We start from the raw sequence: 24,189 nt of genomic DNA on the forward strand, positions 1-24,189 counted from the left end.
GGTTTTCTTCTTAGTTGATGTAAAGACACAGACTCAAGGCCACTGGTTGTTAGAATGGTGGCCATGGGACAGAGAAAAGATTTACCCATGGGGCCCTGTCTCTTCATCTATGAAATAAGTTAGAGGAGATGATTCCCAAAGGCCTTTTCGACCTCAGAGAAGAAGCCCAGTCTCAGCCCCATTAGGAAAAAGCTTCAGTGAACGCCAGCATTTTCTCCATGCGGGCTCCAATGGCACTCAGCTACTTCCCATTCCTAGGCACAGTCCCGACTCCAAATCATGAGGACAAATATTCACTTTCGTTCACTCTAGGCCATTGCAGACTGACAAACGTCAGTCTAGAAGCCCAGTGCACAAAATTTGTGCATGGGTAGGGTCCCTAGGCTTTGCCGGCGATCAGGGCCCATCAGGTTCCCCGCCTCCTCCTTCCCTCACTCCCTCAGTGCCCCACTGCCGCTGGTTGCCTGCCATGTTCCGCAGTGCCCCCTGGTGGTCAGCGCACGTCATAGCGAGCAATCGAACTCCCAGTCTCCCAGTCGAACTCCTGAGGGGACACTTTGCATATTTGCCTTTTATATAGATAGATATAGAACAGTTTTCACACCAGTCCTTCACAAGCCCTGTATTCCAAGTTTAGTTTTCACGCTGAATAACAAAGCCTGTCCCATGTATACCTTAAAAATCAGAACGTTATTTTGGAAGTAAAATTATATGTCACTCTTAGAAAAAGAAAATGTAGATAAGAATTCTTAAAAAGCAGTAAAGTCAAAAGGCCAGGGAGCCACTTAAGACACCTAACTCTCCTGAGGTCTTTAGTCTTGGCCACACGGACCCTGACAACCCCACGTGCAATCTTGGCTTTGCCCAGACCACTCTGCAGATACTTTCCTGTTGAAAAGATGGGGAGCAGGAGGCCTTCTTTCTTTCTAAATGGACTTAGCTCAGCTCACCGTGGGGCAGACAGGATTTCAGAGGCTGCCAGTCAACACTTCCTCCACATGCCCCTCCCCAGACAACACTGTAGACCAGCGAATTTCAACCTTTTTCATCTCATGTCACACTACACTGACTAATTACTAAAATTCTGCAGCACACCAAAAAATTTATTTTTTGCTAGTCTGACAAAAAAAAGAGGTGTAATGTTGATTCATTCATACTAGATGGCTATTGTGTTGCCTGTTGTCAATATTTTTAATTGAACAATATAAAGGAAAAGGTCATTGCCCCTGACTAAATAGTCAGGTATTGCATATTTTAAAAATTCTTGCGGCATACCAGTGTGCCTGCCATGGCACAGCAGTTGAAAATCGCTGCTTGGTTAACCCAATTAATGTTTCTCCAGTGAACAAGAAACAATACATAAGTGTCACACAGTGGGTGAAGAAAGAGAGCAAACAAGTGTTTCTTTGATGTATAACTTCACTTATTCAAACAAGCTTCTTATGTCTCACTGTGTAAAAGTATTTTAATAAAGATGTCAGATAAATCCTTGCTCAATGAGAATTTAAAATCCTGCTTCAAGTACAAACGTATATTAAGTACAAACATACTTGCTCTCCAAACAGCCTGGGTACAGGCTGGGGCACTGTCTAGTGCGGGCATTGAAGCATTTGATCCTGAATTTCATCTTTATGACTTTTTTTCTAAAATATCACAAGTATATGCTTGGGGTTGGTTCTCTGTTCATTCCTTTTGCTGGGCAATTAAGATGTCCTTTTAATCTAAAAACTCATGTCCTTCAGCTTTGGGAGATTGTCTTGAATTATTTCTTTCATAATTTCCTTCCCTCAATTTTTGCTGTTCTCTCAATCAGAAACTCTTATCAGTCAGATATGCTGAAACTCTAAGATTAATCCTTCTGACCATTCTTTCACATTTTTAGTATTTTTGCATTTTTATTCTACTTTTCAACAACTTTGTTTTACTTTCCAAGATTTCTTCATCCTTATCTTCCAACTTTTCTCTTCAATTTTATTTCAGCAACCATATTTTAACTTCCAAGAGCTCTAATTATCCAATTTTTCCTTTTCCACAGCATCCTGTTCTTGTTTAGAAGACTTTATACCCCCTTGAACTCTCAGTGAACATTAATTAAAGAATTTCTTCCAAACTAGTTTTTTCACGTAATTCACATACTTGGTTCACCATGTGTTCTATTTATATGTCCATGATGTCCATCCACATGTCTGATCCTGCCCACCCAGGATAAAGGAAACCTGTACCACATGCAAATAGGCAATAATCAATTGATTTTTTTGATAATAATTATAACAAAAAAAGTACCTAAGTGCACAAGAAGGGAGCCAGCTTACCTTCATGGAGTCAGAGTATAAAATATATTCCCTGAGCACAGGCAGAAAGTCTTCTGTCATGTCATCTGTCAGCTCTTCCAAGGCTGTGGAGCAGTTGCCGATGCACGCTGACACGCCCTCCAGGGGTTCAGCCAGCTCCCCCTCTAGCGCGCTCCACGTGGAGTACACGGGCCCATATTCTCTGAGCTCTACAAGGTACTCTAAAGCGGGAAGAGGAACCAATAAGCTTGGCTGGGCAGCAGTCACTGGTATTACGGACTCAGTAACCAAGATGTGTTCACTCACCTGATCATGCTCCTCTTTGAACACAACATTGCTTATAACAATTTTTTAATTTCTAAAAGCTGATGCTACAATCAGCTCCACCCCATAATGAGAATGCCATGCTGCTGGGTAATGAGGACCACACTGCCTTCTGGCGGTAAATGGTAGAAACTACATCCATCAAATACCTAAAAAAATAACCACTCTCCTACCCACACAGTGAAGCAGTATTTTAACAGTGGTGGCAGAGTTTCCTATAGGTTTAGGGGATGTGTGTGGGGGTATTTTTTTTAAATCAGTCACAATGGAAAAATGGAATTTTAGGAAACATTTGATACAGGAGACGTGGTCTTACATAGGCAGACTCAGTCTTTCATTCAGGGGTTATCCCACCCTCTGGTCCTTAGATGTGGACGGTACCTACAGCTAACTCCCAACCCTGCAGGCCCCACATGATGCCATCAGCGTGTAAAGGAGAATTAAATCACAGGAACCAAGAAAAATGTTATTTCCCCTCACAAAGAAAATATGGCTCATCACTGTCACCAGGAATTTTGCCATGACAATAAAATGTCGCTGCCATTTTTTTTTAGCAACCAATGGGTGGCAACTATTGGAGAATCCTTTCCAATGTGCTTCATATCACTGCCAGCATGTTCATTATTACTGTTCAGGTATGTTTGGCTCACATGTGTGTAAGAAGGCAAAAGGCCCCAACATTCTGGGATACAGAAAAGCAAGTGGCCACGAGAGGGGTGGGGAGGAAGTGGAAGAAGAGCCAGGATGAATAAAAAAAGGCCTCACAACTTCCCAGGCCAGGGAGAGTGGGTTTGAAATGCAGCAGGGCTCGTTAGGATCATAACTTCGGCAAACACAGGTCACCACACTGTCCTTTTGTCCTTTTTTTTTTTTTATTTCAAAGAGGAAGGGAGAGGGAGAGATAAATAGAAACATCAATGATGAGAGAGAATCGTTGATTGGCTGCCTCTTGCATGCCCTATATTGGGGATCAAGCCTGCAACCCAGGCATGTGCCCTGATTGGGAATTGAACCGTGACTTCCTGGTTCACAAATTGATGCTCAACCACTGAGCCATGCCAGCCAGGTCTTTTGTCCTTTTGAACCACCTTTCTGCCAGAAAAGATACCCGAGTTTGTTTTTAAACCATCATTCTTATTAATGAAGGGAGGTTGAGTCAGTATCTCCACTTCTAAAGCTAAAGTTAAGAGGGGGAAGTGAGAGAGCCTAGATACCCAGAGGTGGTTGTTTGCCCCGGGGAAAGCCAACACTAGGCTGAAACGCAAGGCAAAGGAGGAAGCACAAAGTTATACTCTGCTCACAACTACCTCTTCCCTTCCTTGTATTTACTTATAGTTTTATAAGCAGAACGTGGCCTCGTTCCATCACTCCAGTGCTTCCGCATTTGATTCTACTTAGCACACGACTGACATTTCTGCAAATGTGGTCCCTGGGCACAATCAAACTCGCAACAAAGAGCTCACCTATTTCTTCTTTGATGATCCGCTGGGCTATCCGATCTATGGTTCCCAGTTTGAGTGCAAAAGTGTCTAAGTATTCGCCGATGGCTGCAAACTCCAGAGGCCGACTCCTCAGCTTGTAGCCTCCGGCGACATGCTTGACCGACTCGCCCACTCTGGTCAGCAGCGCCATCCCTTGCTTCTTGTAGGCATTCAGGTCCTGAGGATGACAGATGAACGAACAAACTCGAAGGGCTCAATCACTCACACGGCCAGGACTCAGTAACCAACTCCATCAGACAGTTGCTTTTGGAAACGGGAGGACTCGGAAAATAAGGAGCTGAGTTAGAGGACCTAACCACATACACAAAGGTGCCCTCTCCTTGCCATCACGTCCACCAAGCTCATGGCCTGCCTTTCTAATCAGGTTCACTTACCTGAGCATGCTCTCCTTTAAACAACACTGTGTTCCCAACATCATTTTTAAAAAACTTTGACCAAAAACAAAAAGTCCCTTCCTCCCTTGCAAAATATCCTAAGTTGTCTTTAGAACCAAAATTCAAGGACTGGAATTCATTCCATTCATTTATTCATATCTCAACCAAAGCCAAATAAGTAGAGAGTAAAGGGTGGGGAGCCAGACACGGGGACAGAAAAGCCAGAGCTAGAAAACTCAGGGCAAGGGCAGCTGCTGTAACAAAACATTGCATGTTGGGCTTCTTGGTCAAGGCATACATGGGAAATACAGTGAGCAACATAACCATTGTATCTCAGTTTAAAAATCACATTCGTCTGCCAGGTAGAACAAGCTTCTTCCTATCGCTAAACTCTAGGAGGAGCTGACAGTGTCTTAGGTTGTTCTATGTCCCTAACATGAACGGTGCCTGTTCAATAAGATAGAAGATGTAGGTGTCTGTTCCTTCTGCCCACTCTCAGTACAAACAGAATGTTAATTCCTAGTCCTAGAAAGGCATGTCCACAGGGAGATAAGGGACCATTGCTTTCTGGTGACCCCGTCTGAGGTAGGGGTAGGGCAGAGAACAGGGAATCACAGTGAACACAGCTGTCCCATTTGACACACAATCGGAGCTTGGATCTCTGTGGCTGAAGTGTAGACTCCTCCTGATTTCACTTCCTTTTCCTTCTTCATGCAGTCAGGGCCTTCACTTTTGCTCTTGATTCCACCCTTTCTTATCCACCCCACCCCAACTTCCCTTCCCCTCCCCAACTTCCCTTCCCCTCCCCTGTCTGTATTTTCAACTTCTATTCCTTCAGCATGTAAACTATACCCAAGGCTTGCCCATCTTAAAAACAGCAGAAACCACCTCCAGCCCCCATCCTCTACTTCTTTCCTTGTTTTCAAAGTCTGGCTGCCTGAGAGAATGTTCTAAAGAATCCATTTCCTGTTCTAACTTCAGACGTTCTAGACCCCCAAAAAATATCCTCATAAGCACCAGGCTTTCACAAGACCATAAGGAAGCCCTGGAATTCTCAGCATTGCTTCCATAGACAGTGTTTTTTGGTGTAAGGCTAGATCCAAAAGGGCTCCTTGAACTGCATGGGCTCTAGTTCGAGTAGCGCTTTGAAAGGGCAACGCCAGTTATCCAGGTTCATTAACATGCTGAACAGTTATTTATAGTACCTCTCTGACCGTTGCACCCATTCTGCCAACGATGAAAACACAGATTTGAACATAGTTGATACTGAGTGTCCCCTACCACTCCCAGCATTCCTGGCTGCTGCTTCAAGACGCTTCTGGTTTGGGATAAGATCATGTCATCACAAGGAGAAGGATGCTTCTGCATTCACTGTGGCAGAACGTGCAGGTGGGTAATTTAAGAACAGGACTAAGTTTTTGCTGATGTGTTAAAAGAAAAGGTGGGGTGCTGGAGAGATGAAAGGATGGGAATATGGGGAGTTGTTCTTTAATGGGTACAGTGTTTCAGTTCTGCAAGATGAAGAAGTTCTGTCCAACAATGTGAATATACTTAACGTTAATGAACTGTACATTTTCAAGTGGTTAAGAGAGTCAATTTTATGTTATATGTATTTCACCATAATTAAAAAGAAAACATTGGGTCATTTAGTGCATGTAGTTCAACAAGTAACACTGATTAGGGCTAGACTTTGTTCTGCTTAAACAAATCAACTCCTCTTACTCACTCATATGAATTTGGATTTTGATTAAGACACTGAAGAACTATTTTTTAAAAATCATTGCATACTGCCTGGCCCACAGATAAATTACACACACACACACACACACACACATACACACACACCTTTCTATTTATTCTTCACACAGACTCCCCATCACCAGGGCCCAAGTTCCCCCCGCCACCACCCCTTTACCTCTCTGTGTAATTAAAATGACTAAGCTTGAGGGCCTGCCTGGCCAGTGGACCTATAATTTGAGTGAATCAGTGAGTTGCACCTTGGAGAACAGGATGGATTTTACTTTATATAAGCTGAAAGAACTATATCTGGGGATCAGTTCACCAAAAAATACTTATTTAAAAAATAACACAAGTTTGACCTGTTGGGGAAAAGGCCTCCCGGAAAAAGAGAAGATGAATGGGAATGTCATTGATGAGGCTAAAAGCCAACTGAGGTTTAAAAACAACAACAACCTCAAACACTAAAGGACTTTGACATGTGATTTCCATTGTCTGGAATGACACCATCTCTAAAGACTTTAATGTCAACTAATGTTATCTGTAAATATTTCTCAATTTTGCCATTTCAAAAAAGAACACTGGAAAGTACCTGGTCCTCAATACATTTGCACCACAGGAAAAATTACCTGTGTCCTGAATATGGGAATATGATACATGAAACTACAAAGAAGGAGCTGGAAGGAAGCTGGCATGAGGTCGCATTCCTACAGACAATTAGAGTAGAGCGCCGCAGGTCTGCTGGCCGGGTCTGCCAACAGGAAAGTGCAGAGAGAAGTCGAGTTGAATTTGAATACACAGAATCTGGCAACTGGGGAGAATCCAACTACTTCTCTGGCCACGGCTGGGAAATGCCCACCTGATTAGAAACTTGGCTGTGGGCAAGTCATGCTGAACTCCTCTTGGTCAGGCAGTTGTTACAGAGGAAAAATGTGACCCGAGGGGCCACAAAGACCCAATTTCAAGTCCTAGTGATGCCACTTGAATTGTACAAACTCCCCGAACTGGTTTCCTCATCTGTGAAATGGGGTACAAGGAAACACGCACAGGGCCCTTGTGAAGAACATCATTGCCAAATACGCGTAAGTGCTCTGAGTCTTGCATACCATTCTGACTCTTGGTCAGAATGGCCTCACCCAGTAATGTGCCAAGAAGTATTTAAAGAAATAGGAAGTGTTTAAAGAAACATTTCTCCCTGCTTATGGCAAGTGAAAATATTCTAACTTCCTCTGCTGATGCAAGGGACTGTTTCTCCTAATTTCTATCACAGTAACCATGCTAATGCAAAGGGCACCAAAAACACAGGGTATTCAATGACACCCACAACAGTGGGCCATTCATGAAGGTGGCTTGTGAAAGATGGAAACAACTTTTAAGGAAGGGCTGGAGAATGCTGTTTTGGGGGAAGGAATATGAAAAAAATCTGTCCTTACCTTAGCAGTAAGAAAAACATTAAAGTGTTCATTGAAAGAAAGTACAGGATGATCCGTAATTCTTTTTAGGAATTTATCCAAAGCTTTCCTTCTGGTCTCCACAAACTCTTCCGAAAAACGATCCACAACACCTTTCACCACAAACTTTTCGGGAAGCGGCTATGAAGACAGAAAGAAAAATATTCACAGCAACTAATAAAATTGTGCAAGGAAAAACCACCAGGCTAGCAAATCATTCCTATGACCCATCTGCCCAAGAACAGCATTTCTTAACTGCTCAGATCTTTAAGAAGATAGTCATCAATATAAACATTTTTTTAAAATATAGAGAGAATAAATCAAAACTACCCTGTCAGTTTTTAAATGCAAGAAATAAAACACTAGAGCATAGTTCCTGGATTACAGAAAACAGCCAGTCAGCGTTTATCCAGTAAATCCAATAGTCAGTTACCTTCACATTGCTTGAGGCACAGATGGTATAATGAGAAAGTTAGAACAAGATAAAGTAGTCTAAGGAAAGATGGCAGATAACATCAACCACACAGAAATATATTTAAATATAATAAGATTCTACTCCCAGCTCAAGAGGTAAAAGAATTTGGTGGATAGAGAAAGAAGTATGTCTTATTTAAAAAATACCTCTCCTTCTCCCCCTTTTTGTTTAGGTTTATACTAAAAGGTTCTTTAAAATGTAACTTCCTTTATTTCCCTTACACAAACAAATTATCATATTTTCTTTAAGCCAATATTGTGGATAATTTCAAACTATCTGGCCACTGTAGGATCTCTGAGCTTTAACCTATTTCGGTAGTAGTTTGATCAAATTAAAAGGCCTTCCTCATTACTGCCACCACAGGGAAAGAGAGTATTTGCTAACGCACAATCTGAAATGTACTAGTTATGAAATATTAAAAGAGTATTTACATAAAAAAATGGGAACGTGATCTGGTCAATATTTCTCCAAACAAGATAAACAAATGGCCCAATAAGCACATGAAAATACGCTCAACATCATTAGTCATTAGAGAAATACAAACCAAAACCACAATGAGATACGCTTTCATACCCACTGGGATGGCCATAATTTTAAAAAGAAAGAAGAAAAAAAACACACCAAGTGTTTTCAAGGGTGTGAAAAAACTGGAACCAGTATTTAAATCCACAACTTGTTCAAACTCCATCATATGGCCGTAAAGAGATGCTTTCTTTTAAGGTATTAACCCTCAAGAACAACAACAACAACAAAAACCCACACAAAAACAAAAAACAAGAACAGAAATAAGATACAGCAACAAGGACTTAGCCATCCCAAAGAAGGGGAATACTAAGACACTCAAGTGGAGCAGGAAAGACAAGAAGCAACCCAGATTGATAACACGAAACCTTAGAAAGACTTAGGAACTGGCAACACCAGCACCCCTGGAAATGAATACTTGGACAAGCTTTGCAGTCTGTATGTTTCAGTTCTCGAGAGTAAAGACCCCGGCGCCGTGCCCCATGGGATCATCTTTCACCTCTGCCAAAGTGTGACTTTGGTGAAGTTCTATAATCTCTTGGTACCTCAGTTTTTTCTTCTGTAAAAAATGGAAAACAATAGTACCAACCTCATGAGGATTAAATTAGCTATGAGGTTGACTGTGCTTCAAACAGCTCCTGCCACTGAGCAGACACTTGATAGAAGTTTGTGTGTTTTGGGCTGTAGGAGTGGCCGCAACTTCAGGGGACTACTGTTCAGGTAAACCTTGAGACGGTAGGAGTGTTTGGAGAAGAGGCAAAGAATTGAGGGATTTCTTTTTAACAGAGAAGCAGTAGAGGGCACAGTGGGAAGGGTTAGTAATAAAGAAGAGCTCTTAGGGGAGAAGAGTCAGGAATAAAATGACAGAGCCGCATGGGGATAACATGTCCAAGTCAGATGTCCACACTTGGGTAGAACATTAGAAATGCATGACCAGCTCAGAGGCCACCCAGCCTGATGTTCCAGAAGCAGAGAAGCTGCCTTAGCAGGGTATGGTTGTTCTTTAGGATAATTCCTTTACTCTGCTCTATTCTTCTCTCATTCCCTTAGACAGCCATCCTCCTGAAACCCTACACTCAACTGCCAACATTTCATGCTAAGCAGATTACCATCTCTCTGAAGGAGGAACCAGGTCTAAGGGCAGCACATGGGAATTCTCTAACCATTTTGCTTCCTCCACAGAAACCCATCTACTGGGCACCACCCTCACCTCCATTCCTCAGGTCCCTGTGGAGAACATGCTCCTCCTCATCCAGCTTTACTCCCTGAGTCTACAACAGTATATCTAGACCCAGCCGGTGTTGCTCAGTGGTTGAGCGTCAACCTATGAACCAGGAGGTCATGGTTCGATTCCCTGTCAGGGCACATGTCTGGTTGTAGGCTCGATCCCCAGTGTAGGGCATGGAGGAAGCAGCCGATCAATGATTCTCTCTCATCATTGATGTTTCTATCTCTCTCTCCCTCTCCCTTCCTCTCTGAAATCAATTAAAATATATATATTAAAAACAAAACAACACAAAACATATATATATATATATATACACACACACATATATATAGTTCTTTTTCTACCTGAAAAAAATAAGTGTTTTGACCTTATATCCTCTCTACTCCCCTCCTGTCTCATTCAACCTTTTTGAAAAAATCATTTATCTTTACTTCCACTCTTTCCATTGATTCCTCTACCCCCAACCTTCCTCTACCCCAAAACAAAGCTGGCCTTGGTACTACCTTCCATGCTGCTTTTCTCTGCCACACCTCACCCAATGCAGAAATTGTTCTTTTAAAGATGAGCAGTGACTTTCTAATTACCAAGTTCAGTGGATATTTTTCTGTTCTTACTTCATAAGTCCCGTTGAGCATACTCTCATTTCCTTAAGCTGAACAGGACTTGGGAAGGCCTAATGAGCAATTAAGAGGTTAGGTGTGCCTCATATAACATAACAGGTAACCTCCTGAAATACTTATCCATTCTTCAGATTTAGTACATTGAACTTTATGCTTAATGAATCGGGGAAGTTTGCTATTTAAAGGAACTCTTCTGCAAACAGAATTACCTCCTGTAATAAGCATTATTATTCCCAAATGTACATGACTTTGAAAATTTGTTTCTTCCTATTTCCAAGCTTCCTTAAAGGGACACACTCAACCTCACCTTTATCATTGCCTTCCTGGTTATTTATGCATAGGAATCTGGGTTACTGGTTCTATACTGGTTCCATCAAGGGCATCTATACTCTAAATGAGACACAGAGTGAAAAGTTCAACACAGTTCCCAGCACATGGTGGATATTATAAACACTGAAAACAGGAAGCAAAAAAAGGAGAATGAACTAAAAAGTGGAACTTCTATACATCTTTTAGGCCAAAATGTTTTTTTTTTTAAATCATCTGGGATGCCATTTCACACCACTAGGATGGCTATAAAATAAAAGTAAAAGGAAAGCCCTGACTGGTTTGGCTCAGTGGATAGAGCGTCGGCCTGAGGACTGAAGGGTCCCGGGTTCGATTCCAGTCAAGGGCATGTACCTTGGTTGTGGGCACATCCCCAGTAGGAGGTGTGCAGGAGGCAGCTGATCAATGTTTCTCTCTCATCGATGTTTCTAACTCTCTATCCCTCTCCCTTCCTCTCTGTAAAAAATCAATAAAATATATTTTTTTAAAAAAGTAAAAGGAGAATAACAAATGTTGTCAAGTATGGAGAAACTAGAATACTCATACATTGCTGGTGAGAATGCAAAATGGTGCAGCCACTGTGGAAGTTTGGTGAATCCTCAAATAATTAAACATACAATTACCATATGATCCAGCCATTCCATTCCTTGGTGTACAGCCAAGATAACTGAAATCAGGTGTTTTTTTAAAAAAAAAACTTGTACAATAAATGTCCAAGCAGCATTATTCATAAGAGTTGGGCTGGAGAATGGGAAGTGATTGCTTAATGGGTAGGGGGTTTCTTTGGGGGTTAATGAAAATGTTCTGGAATTAGATAGTAGTAGTGATTACAAAATATTGTAGAGACCATCCAGTTGGTGTTCCTTCCCTCCCCACCCAATTCCTGAAAACAAAAAACAAAATAAAAACAACTATATATCCATATATATGTTGGGACCTACCCAAAATCCTATTTTCAAAGCATTATAATAATCCATTAAATATTTCAAGGTTTAATCTTAAAATATTTACATTTCTTGCCCTGGCCAGTGTGGCTCAGTTGGTTAGAGTGTCATCCTGTGCACCAAAAGGCAGACGGTTCGGTTCCCAGTCAGGACATATACCCAGGTTAAGACACATACCCTGGTTGTGAGTTCGATCCCCGGTCAAGGTGCATACAGGAAACAACAGGTCAATGTTTCTCTCTCACATCAACATTTCTCTCTCTCTCTCCCTTCTTTTCTCTATGTAATTGCATGCTAACAAACACACATATCCAGCACACTTCTAGTTTTAAGATGGCATTTTAAGAACGTCTGATTATTTCTTTCTGCTTTTAAAATTCCAAAGGAACAATGCAATATAAAAAGAGAAAAATCTGTTGCAGCACCAGAAAATATATTGTTAACAGGACAGAGTTTGTTAAAGACACAAAGCAGAAAAGCTTGGGTGGAGAGAAAAGTCAATCGGTATCAACCATCTCAGGCAAAGGAAAGGTAGGCTTCGGAAGTAAGCGGTTGGGTTTCTCCAGTTGAGCCCCAGAAGCTGCCAAGTTCAGAGCCTAGAAACAAAGGCAGGCCTCCAGGCAGCCAATAGGGAAAGACAAAGGATAGAACTTGGGGGCCTCCCCAGAGTTTGGCTGACTGTTCACCTACAACTTCACATGACCCCACGGAAGCCCAGGTAGAGTGGGAACTTTATCTCCATGCTCCTAACATAAGCAGTAGAGTCTGAAAGCTCAAGAACTCTCACACGTTTTTCATCATAATTGACTTAAGTTGGCATAAACAAACAAAAATCAGAAACTCACCACTCTCCCCCCTAATTTTCCCACTGATTCAAAAGATCCTAAAGTTCATCTTGAAAAATAAAATGTGCCCTGGTCACCCACTTGGATGGCAATAACCAAAAATAGATGATAACCAATGTTGATGAAGATGTGGAGAATTGGAATCCTCACACACTGTTGGTGGGAATGTAAAATGATGCAGCCGCCTTGGAAAACAGTCTGGCAGTTCCTCCCAAGGTTAAGTGTAGAGTTACATATGATTTAGCAATTACACTCCTAGGGATACACCCAAGAAAACAAAAACTTGCATGTGAATGTTCATAGCAACATTACTCATAATTGCAAAAAAGTGGGAACAAATCAAATGTCCATCAAAGGTGAGTAGATAGACAAAATGTGGCATATCCACACAATCGAACACTATTCAACAATAAAAAGAATCAGTGCTGATACATGCTACTGCATGGATGAACCTTGAAAACATTATGCTAAGTGAAAAAATCCACTCACAAAATACTCCAGAGTGTATGATTCTACTTATATGAAATGTCCCGATTAGGCAATTCCATAGCGACCAAAAGTAGGTTAGCGGGTGCCAGTCACTAGGGAAGACAAGGTTTGGAAGTGAAAGGAGTAGGAGACTTCATTTGAGGATGATGAAATGGTTCTAAAATTGATTGTGCTGATGGGTGTATAACTTATGAATACACTAAAAGCCCATGACTTGAACATTTTAAACGGGTGAATTGTGTGGTATAATAATTGTATCTCATTTTTGAAAAATAAGTGAAAATTTATACAGTGATTACATTGAGTAAGTTTAGTGGGTCTCCAACTGACAATAAACTCTTCAGGGTGGGAGTCTCTTGTCTGTCTTATAACCCCTCGCCTTCCCAAGGGTACAAAGATGATGCTTAATAACAGGTAGACACCTCCTAGCAAAGTTGCTGCAAAATGAATTTCTATAGGGGAAAATTTTTCTTGTTTCCTGCTTCAGTCAGTGATGCTCTCCTATATTAAATCTCTCTGCAGCCCGGCCGGCATGGCTCAGTGGTTGAGCATCGACCTATGAACCAGAAGGTCATGGTTCAATTCCCAGTTGAGGCACATGACTGGGTGTGGGCTCAATCCCCAGTAGGGGGGCATGCAGGAGGCAGCTGATCAATGATTCTCTCTCATCACTGATGCTTCTATCTCTCTCTCCCTCTCCCTACCTCTCTAAAATCAATAAAAAAATATATATTTTTAAAAAATCTCTCTGCAGCCCAGATATATATTAAGAATTTATGAAGAAATTTAAGTTTCCACTTACTTCTAAAACCCCTTCCTCCTCACTGCTTCTACCCAGACCATAGGAAACCGTACTTAAAGATACTCTGGATCATTTCATTTTTAAGTATTCTGGAGACTCTTCCATTCTCTTTCAGTTCTGGCTTCAATGCCTGCCCATGAGTGCTACTATTTCACCAGCAGGGGTTGCTATCTAACCTTGGATGGTTAAGCACTAAACCTGAAATGCACTATCTGCCAGGAGATGAAGCACAAGTCCCCTAAAGCACACAGTGTGGGCTCCGCATAAAGAGCGACTTCCTTCCAAAGAGTACAGGATGGAAAGGGGCAGAAAACAAGAGTAACCGCAGTGGAGAACCTGACAAGCACTACCTCAAGTCAGGAGGTCAAGGTGAACATCAACAGTGTATAGTGTGGACCCTTGATAAGATGCAAGGAGAAAGGCACTGTACCTCTGTGCTTTTTCCTCCCCAAAACGCATTACCCTGGCCGAATCATGAGGAAGACATCAGATACATCTCAGCTGAGGAACACTGTACAAGATGCCTGAGCAGCACACACCAGAACTCCCAAGGTCATCAAAAACAAGGGAAGCCTGAGAAACCATCACAGTCAAGAGGAGCAGACAACAGGGGTGAGGGTGAGGGCATGACTGGGGGAATGGGGGAGCAATGGGGAGATAAGGACACATATGTAATACCTTAATCAATAAAAAATAAATAAATAAAGAGGAGCGTAAGGGGACCTGAGGACTGAATGTAATGCAGTGTCCTGGATGGGACCCTGGGACAGAAAAAAGGACATTAGGCAAAAACGGAGGACCCAGAAATAAAGGGCTTTCAGGAAGCAATAATGTACCATGACTGGTTTGCTCACTGTGACAAATGCGCCATATTAAAGTGTTAATAAGCAAAACAGTGTGGGGTGTAGGAGAACGCACTGTTCTATCCTTGCAATAATTCTGGAGTTCTAAAACTGTTCTAAAATAAAGTCTATTTTTTAAAAATCCGCTAGCTGCCAATTTTGCCAAATTAAGATTTTTTTTTAAAGATTCTATTTTGAGGAATAGTTCCAATGGTTTCAAAGCTATAGTTTTTTTCTTTGGGCACATTTTTAAGTGATTATAAGACAGAAAAGCAAAACTCCAGGCTTGGAGAGCAGAGGGGATACATGGTGGGGGTGGGGTGGAGGAGGTGGGGGGTAGGGGTAGAGGGTGGGGTAGGTCTCTGAGAAAGAACAGAGGCCCAGCCACCTCCCATCATTCCCATCACAGCACCAGCAACATGACTGCTTTTGCCTTGAAAACTAAGAAAACCACCAGAGTGTGGCTTATATTCAGCCCTCCCCACCCATGTGTAAAAAAGAAGCATTAGAAGAAGCAGTGGTAACAGGAAAATTGGTAGGGCTAAGAAGTTATTCAACCAAGGCTATTACTGAAAGAGCAAGCCCTGCTGAAGAGGTTTATGACCTAAGTTGCCCTAAAGCCACCAAAACCCCAAGAAACATCTGGAGTGTAAACAGTTATTATTTCTACACTAAAAATAAATGTAGTCAGAAAAGTACTCAATGAGTATGCTGATTTTAAGTAGTCTTTTCTGTTTTATTTACTCTGGTTCTGATTTAAAATGTGCAGATATAAGTAATAGATAAATATTATGCTGCTTAAATAAATAAAAGTAAGGTGGCTTTGGGCTTGCTTTTTTAATGGAGAACTGGTGGAGTGGACCATGTGCTAGGTCCCTGCTCCCTGAATTACCCACGTCTAAAGAAAGCCCAGCAGCAACGAGGGAGGCAGCATCCTGCACCTGGTGGCAGCTGTCCAAACCTCAGGAACAGTGTCTAGGAAGGGGAAACAGTCTTTAAAGGGGCAGCAAATGAGAACTAAAACTCTCCATACTTCAAAAATTGTCATAAGGGAAGTGAAATAAGTCAGTTACAGAAAGAAAAGCATCACATGATCTCACTCCTATGTGGAACCTAATTAACAAAATAACCTGATGAATGGAGTGGATCCGGACGCATGGAACAGAGTTCGGAATCTCGGAAGGGAGGCAGGAAAGGGTGGGTGATTGGAAGGTAATCAACCATAAACCTTGTATGCAAAGATGCATCACCCATGGACACAGACAATAGGGTGGTGAAGACCTGGGGCAGGGGCTGGCGGCGGGCTAGAGAAGGTCAAAGGGAGAAAAAGAGGGGAAATATTTCAACAATATTTATTTTTTAAAAATTGTCATAATGGAAGTGACGAACTACCCCATCCCACTAAAAAAAAACGGCATACTATATAGCAAATGAGAAACCCAAACCGAAAGGGTAATATATATTTACACGGTATCCATAAACATTTGATGGGGGAACTGGCCTAAAATGCAAGGCAGAGTTTGCCCATAATTGAAGGGGTGAGAGTTGAGTGAACAGTCTCAGGGAAGAAAATGCAGGAAAGTGAGTAATAAGCTTTAGTGACTTAGTACCTACGGGAATGAGATGAGTGGGCTGTGATTCTTCCAGTTTGTTCCTCAACCAGTCAAAATCCTGGTATCTTCGACGGACAGAATATTCCGGCAGGTCAAACTCCACCCGAGTACTCTGCGAATAAGAATAAAGCAAAATAAGCATACGGGAATAGGAGCCTATCTTGGCAGAAGGGGAGGGAAAAAACTCTCTGCGAATAACTAGACTTGGCAAGAACACACTTTCCTTCCACCACACACACAGCCAAAGGGCAGGGTCTACCAGCACGGAATGAGGGTCTGGGCCACAGGGCCCAGTTGAAAATTCAAGGATCTAGAATGAAAAGTTCCATGTGCGTGAGTGGTGTTTTGTTTTGTTTTTTTACCCTCAGGCAGTGGAACTCAACTATCCCTCAGAATTGTGTTCAGAAACATTTGATTCATTTCCTCCAAGCTTCAGTTTGAGAATTTCTTTTAGCCGAATCACTCCACTGAAGATACTGCTACTGAATCCAAATCTGGGAATCTGTGAAAAGGAATTACATCTCTACTCTCTGATAAATATGTTCACAAGTTTTGCCAAAGGCAGGGGGGAAACAAACAAAAAGTAGAAAGAACAGGCCATCAGCTCATTTAGGAGCCAGATTAGATAAAAATGGAAAAGGTTTTGCCTCATTTGCTATATTCTGGCCAGAGCCATAACCTTGAAATTATATTGTATTTCAGTTGATAAGAAAAAAAAAATCTACAAGTAAATAATACCAAAATGTCACTGTATAATAAAAATATTTCTCTCCTCCCCCTTCCTGAATTTAATTTTTCTGAAATGTGATTGTAGCATTTTGATCATGAAAATCAATGTTAAGTGAAATTAAATTAATTTACAGGAAAACAAGATTTTTACACATTGATTTGTCCAAACTAAAGTTATGTCTCAGCTAAACCATCTTCTCTATGGGGGTACCAACTGTATGACAGTCACACTTCTCAGGAATTAAAGTACCAAATAAAAATGGCTCAAGCTACATTTTGTAAAATTACCCTTTAAAGCCAAAAGTCTGTTTTAAGCACACCACCAAGAATATCTTTAAAACACATAGGAAAGAATTATTCATCAAAGAAAAAGCTGTTAAAGTCTTTGGCGTTGAAAATTATGATTTCACCCTCCCCAAAAGCTGTGCTCACACAGTCTGGGTAAAATCGTGCAGTTAAAGGACCCAGCCCTGGACTGGACCCCAACTAACTCTTTCTGCATTTTCCCCCTTTTCAGAGTCCCTCAGGTTAGCTTATGCCCATGAAACACAAACCTCTCCTATGTTGGAGTATAAGGATGGGAAGATGTGGGGAACTTCATTTAACTTAGGTTTTTGTGATTTACTGGAAGACTCCCCAAAGGAATTAGCACTGTAGAACTGGAAGGGGGGAGGAAGAATACTTAAATCCGAAGAACAAATCACTGACGACAAATTTTCAGGCATACGGATCATGGAAATATTGAGAGCAGGTAGCCTGAGGAACCCTGCCCATAAGCAGTCCCCAAACACCACTAAGCCTCCTGGAGCCTTGGTCTCCGCCACAGTTAGAAGACACAGTTGAAAGGATGTTCTTTGAGACCCCACAGAGCCCCCAGCAGGCTCCATTTCCCTGGGTTTTCAGCCTCTTGGGACCTACAGTTCCGTGATATTCTGTTCACTCCTGTCTTTTCTTCCTTCCTTACTCAGCGTCAATTCCATGAGCCATCACTTGGGCCTCTGATTTGCCAATATGCCCCTTCCCCACTGTCCATCCCACAACTCTCGCAGAAATGCAACCGTCCACTTCTTGCTCACATAGACCAGGGCGTGTGAGCACATTCCTGAAGGAAAAACAAAGTCAGGCAAACACACTGGTCAACACAATAAATTCCCCAACTGGACCCTCAACACTGGCAAGCAGTCTTTCTTTACTTCCTTAATCAACTCTCTTCCTCATTTTCCACATCAGTTAATGCAAAGCCTGTACAAGTTTTCAGAACTCGGAAGCCCCACTTCAAAACTTCCCTAACACTCCCCGTAGAAGACCTCATACCTCTCCATAGAGAAAACTGCAGCTATACGCAAAGAACCCTCAACTTTCTGCCACAAAAAGACTCCCCTCCTTTCTCCAGAAACAATGAAAAAAGTCCACCTCCCTCATTAGAGGCCACTCCCTCCCTCCCTCCACTTCTGCTCAGGGTACTACCTCCTCAGTGGCTTTCTACTCTCCAATCTTCAACCCGATGTCTCCTTCTCCATCCACACTGTCCACCTGGCACTTAAACAAGTTTCATCCATCCTTAAAAAACAAACGAGAAGCCCCCCCCCCCCAAATTCACATCCCCCTTCGGTTATTGTTCTTTCTTTAGATTCGCTTTCCTTGCCAAACTACCACCACTCATAATGCCTTTCTTTCCTCTCACACCCTAACCCACTGCAAACTGGGCTCCACCCCACCACATCAATGGCACTGCTCTCCCCAGTCAGCAATGACCTTCTTGCCATTAAGTCTTACGTCTATTTTGTAATCCTCATCTATAACTGATCTTTCAGCAAGATTCAGCCTGTTGAACCACTGAGGCATTTGAAAAGAAAAACTAGTTGGGACATAAGTGTTGGTAATGACTGGTGATACGGTAAAAAACAAGAGGAGGATGGCCTTTAACCTCCAGTCTGCTCCACATCATCGTCAGTGTCAATAGCTGCGGTAGTAAACCACATACAGTGCTTGGGTAAGCAGGGGAAGGCGGGGGTGAGGGGTGGGGGTGGGAGGGAATCCTCTCTTAAAAATCATGTCATGTCCTGAGTCCAAGTTCTAGCTTCACCATGTATTAGTTGCATGTCTCTGAGCAATTTTCTTACTATCTCTATGTCTCAGATTCCTCATCTGCAAAATAAAAATACCACCGGTACCTATTTCATTGCATATGAGGATTAACTGATGATACATTTAAAGCACTTAGCACAAAATAAGTGACAGCTCATCCATACCGCAAAGCACTATTGCAGACTCAGAAATGACAGCATAAAAGCATGTTTACTGGCATTTAGTAGCATAGAAAGACATTTGCAAAATAGTAAGTGAATTGACAGCATGTAAAATACTCATTTTTGTAAATGAATAGAGACAAATGGTTCCTAAAGTTGTAAGTGATTATTTCTGGCTAGAGAGCTTATAGATAATTTATTTCACTGTTTTAGCTTGCTTGTGTTTTCCACAAAGAGCACATATTACTTATATAAAATAAAATTTAAAGGGTTTCTATTGCAAACAAGTATAGCACATGGTAAGTGCTCAATAATTAGCTATTATGATGATGTTACTTTCTAGGAGCCAGCTGAGAAAATCTCTAATTCAGCCTGAAAAGATCTCTCCACCATTAGGGAGATAAGAAACCCACGACTTAGATTTGCTTTGCCTACACCGACTCTCAGCCCTAGACTCATTTCTTTTTTAATTTTTTATGTATTTATTTTAAGAAAGAGAGAAAGAGAGATTTGTTGTTCCACTTTTTAATCAAACTCATTGTTTGATTCCTGTATGTGCCCTGACCAGGGATCGAACCCGAAACCTTGCCATATCGGGATGACACTCTAACCAACGGAATCCCTAGGCTCATTTTAGCTCAGACAAAGGCAGCTCTATATTTTGTCCAGCTTTGGTTATCAGGAATCTGAAGCAGGACTGGGAATCAAAGCTCAAACTAAGAGCGTAATTATATGTATGACCTTGTCCTCTGACCATTAACTTTGCTTGAGAACCTCAGTAGAAGCAGGGGCCCTGGGACAGGATCAGGTGTTTGGGACCCTGTGTTCCTGTTTGTCCTCTCTCTCTCATCCTCGCACTTCTCTACGAATCTTTAACACAACATTCAGAAAGAAGGCTCCAAATGCATCACCAAGACATTAAACCTGGTGTCGCTATTTGGAACAGGAAGAGAAAAAGACTCTGGTCTGAGATCAGAAGTGGAATTGACAGTAATCAGTAAAACTTAATACTGCAACAAGTTTACCTGGAGGTGTTAACATCACAGCCAAATGAAAACGTGGGATTGGGACTTGGAAAAGGTTATAAGGAGACATTATCTGACTTAAAGGAAATCAAACAGCCCCAGGAAAAGGAATAGAAATAAGACCACAATGAGAAAGGGGAAGGAAGCAAGAGAAGAGGCACAAGAGAGAGCACGTGCGTGCGGTAGCCTGTGAAACAAGGCCCTGCAGTATTAGCATTTGGGAGGTGAACTGCAGGGCCCAGAAGTAAAGTAAAGGTGGGAAAACATCCAGGGAGGCAAGCATCGCTGTGCAGCCGGGCAGGCAGTCACCTTGTCATCCAGCTGTTCAGAGCACAAATTCAAGAAAAACAGGTTTTGCATTTCACTGACTGCAGGTTAAAAAATAAGCTGACCCTAGGGGAAAAAATAAGTAACTGGAAATAATTCATGGGAATACATTATATCAACCTAGGACAGTGATGGCGAACCTTTTGAGCTCGGCGTGTCAGCATTTTGAAAAACCCTAACTTAACTCTGGTGCCATGTCACATATAGAAATTTTTTGATATTTGCAACCATAGTAAAACAAAGACTTATATTTTTGATATTTATTTTATATATTTAAATGCCATTTAACAAAGAAAAATCAACCAAAAAATGAGTTCGCGTGTCACCTCTGACACGCGTGTCATAGGTTCGCCATCACTGACCTAGGACTTCTGAGGAGATAATACACATCCAAGCACCTAGCCCATAGTGCCTGGGAAGCAGTAGGTACCCAGTGGCAATGGCAATGGGGGAACACTGTGTAAGTGCATGTGTATGTGACAAATTTTCAAATGTGAACCAGGTGTGAGAGGACAAGGCAGTAATATCATAGTGGCACATAGCAAAAAGTCCATAACTATTAGTTTCCATCCTTCTCTTACTCCTTCTCCCCCTACCATCAAGTCTAATTATACCAAATTATAATCATGGGATCATCACAGAGATTTAGGTTAATACAAAAATTTATAAGTTTCAAATGCAATGTGACAATAATACATGATAGAAAATAAGTGAAAGTAGAGTTGACCCTTGAAAATCACAGGGGTTAGGGGTGCTGATCCCCGCACACACATCCATATAACTTTTGACTCTCAAACAACTTAACTACTAATAGCCTACTGTTAACCAATAATGTGAACAGTCAATTAACACATATTTTGTATGTTATATGTAGTGTATGCTGTGTTCTTACAATAAAGTAATCTAGAGAAAAGAAAATTTTATTATGAAAATACCTATACAGTATTAATGAAAAAATCCATGTATAAGTGGACCTACACCATTCAAACCCATGTTGTTGAAGAATCAACTATATAAGGATTAAAGTTTTCTTTGAAAGACTGTAGTCACAATTTCTCTTGCATTTTAAGATTAAAAACACTTACATATAATCCTTTTAATCTGAATGTATCTACTCTCTCAGAAAGCCGTACCCACAATTATAAAAAGGGAACAGAACTGTACAAAAGGAGAGAGAAAGCAAAGGCAGAAATCATGGAGGGAGGACTCTTATTCTCCAAGACCAGGGGTCCTCAAACTTTTTAAACAGGGGGCCAGTTCACTGTCCCTCAGACTGTTGGAGGGCCGGACTATAGTTTTAAAAAAAATTATGAACAAATTCCTATGCACATTGCACATATCTTATTTTGAAGTAAAAAAACAAAACGGGAACAAATACAATATTTGTATTTGCATGTGGCCCGCGGGCCGTAGTTTGAGGACCCCTGTCCAAGACCAATCAACACGGGAACAAGATAACAAAGGGACCTACTTTGGTGGTGATCCTGTACGTGATATAGGTCTCCATTGTACAGACATGCTTCTTGGGATCATCAACGGTGACAAAGAGATCTCTGGTCTCGCCATCGATGTCGTCATCAAGCTGAAGTCTGTTGAGAAGGGAAGATGAAGAAGCTGGACTCGAAGTGCCTGCTGGCGTCCCACCGTTGGGCAAAATGAGATCCTGAAAGAAGAAAAAAATCACCTTACAAATTAAATGAAAACATACATGGGGAGAATATCAGCAAAAGTAGCCAGTTTAGCCAAACCAATGAACACCTCTAAATACAAACAAACAAAACTTCCAAAGAGTCTGAGCCTCTCCTCACATAACGTTTAAGTGAACAGTTCTTTTATGACCAAGAGAAACAAGCCATGGCCGAGCTCTACACCAGATTCACACTGATTCATCTTCCAGCAAAGACTGGAGGAACCAACAGAAGCAAATAATTCAGTCAGAATATAAAACCCCACCATCATCAGACCTCAACAGCGAAAGAACTTGGTGAGCACATCACATACTCTTCCCACTTTCTCACCTACCACCTGGGCCCGAGTAAACATTAAGGGACCTGAACCCTCTAAAATATTTAACACATTTAAAAATTCAATTAACCAACACGAAGAGACAAGTAAATATGTTGTACCTCCTGAAAGAAGCTCATTTACAAAACTACCTATGAAGTACAATTGCCAAAAACCTGAATCTGAGTCCTGAACAAATCTCTGTACACAAGAAAAATTTACAGGAAATACAGAGAAGTGAGGAAGATATTAACAATATTATGAGGATGCAGTCAGCAAAAGCCTTACTATGTGAAATTAAAGAGAACTAAAAATCCAGTTTCTTCAATAAATAAATTGCAAAGAAAAAAAAGAGATTAGAGATAGGAGAACCTAGAGATGTAAAAAAACTTAAGAACTTAAGAGACTTATAAAAAATTACAATGGAACCTGATTAAAATAAAATGTTAAAAGATTTTGAGACACTCAGGAAAATTTGAATAGTGGTAGGTTATTGGATGATATTAAGAAATTTTTAGGGGCTCTGGCTGGGGACCTCAGTTGGTTAGAGCATCATCCTGTTATGTCAAGGATGCAGGTTTGATCTCCAATCAGGGCACATACAAGAATCAACCAATGAATGCATGAATAAGTAGAACAACAAATACCTCTCTCTCTCTCTCTCTCTCTCTCTCTCAAATCAATTTTTATCAAAAAGAAAGAAAAGAAATTATTAGGTGTGATAACAGAAGCATTTTTACAAAGTCTTCATCTTTTAGAAATATATACTAAAATACTCATGGATGATATGATAGGATGTCTAAGATTTGCTTCAAAATAATTAAGGATGGGTAGGTGGGAATATAGATACTATAAAATGCCTCATCATTGATAATTGTTGAAGCTGGTAATTGCAGGTCCATTATACAATTCTCTCCTTTTCTGTAAATGTTTAAAATTTTCCACAATCAAAAAAAATTGGAAGGGGTGGAATGGGGGCTGTGGGCAAGTGCCAGGAAAAAAAGAGAAGCAAAGATTTTTTTTAATTATGGACTTCTTTCTCTTTAGGCCCTAGTAGGAAACCATTTGAATAAATTATGTCCCTAATATCCAAAAAGGTGCAATCTTACAGTTTTCTTTGGTTTTAAGATTTGACAACAGAACAAAGCCTTGTCTAGATGTAAAACCTCTGAATGTCACTTTGCTATCACCAGGAGCAAACACTGAGGAATATGGCAAGAAAGCGAGGTGGCACCATGGAAAGTGCCTTGATCAGGAATGCAGAAAACATTCCTGACCCATGGGTCTGAGCCCAGGATGGGGTGGAAGATGCCTTCTCCTGACATCCCTATTCTTTTTTTTTTTTTGTCTAAAATTTTACATATGTCTCCTTTTCTCCTGCTTAACCTCCCCCCCCCCCCCAGCCATTCTCACCCCGGAAGCGCTCATCGTCCGAGCGACTGTGTCCATTGGTTATGCTAAAACGCATG

General features: G+C 41.3%; 1 protein-coding gene across 1 annotated transcript in view; it reads right to left on the reverse strand.

Annotated features, from left to right (window-relative positions):
• Positions 1-24,189, reverse strand: part of SNX30 (sorting nexin family member 30) — a 92,838-nt gene that overhangs the window by 25,384 nt on the left and 43,265 nt on the right. Inside the window, 5 exon segments of the mRNA XM_023753223.1 lie at positions 2,313-2,512; positions 4,079-4,274; positions 7,662-7,820; positions 16,388-16,498; positions 22,188-22,379. Coding sequence (XP_023608991.1) covers positions 2,313-2,512; positions 4,079-4,274; positions 7,662-7,820; positions 16,388-16,498; positions 22,188-22,379 — 858 coding nt within the window.

This window comes from Myotis lucifugus, unplaced genomic scaffold, assembly GCF_000147115.1.
Source record: "Myotis lucifugus unplaced genomic scaffold, Myoluc2.0 scaffold_43, whole genome shotgun sequence".
Lineage (NCBI taxonomy): Eukaryota > Metazoa > Chordata > Mammalia > Chiroptera > Vespertilionidae > Myotis > Myotis lucifugus.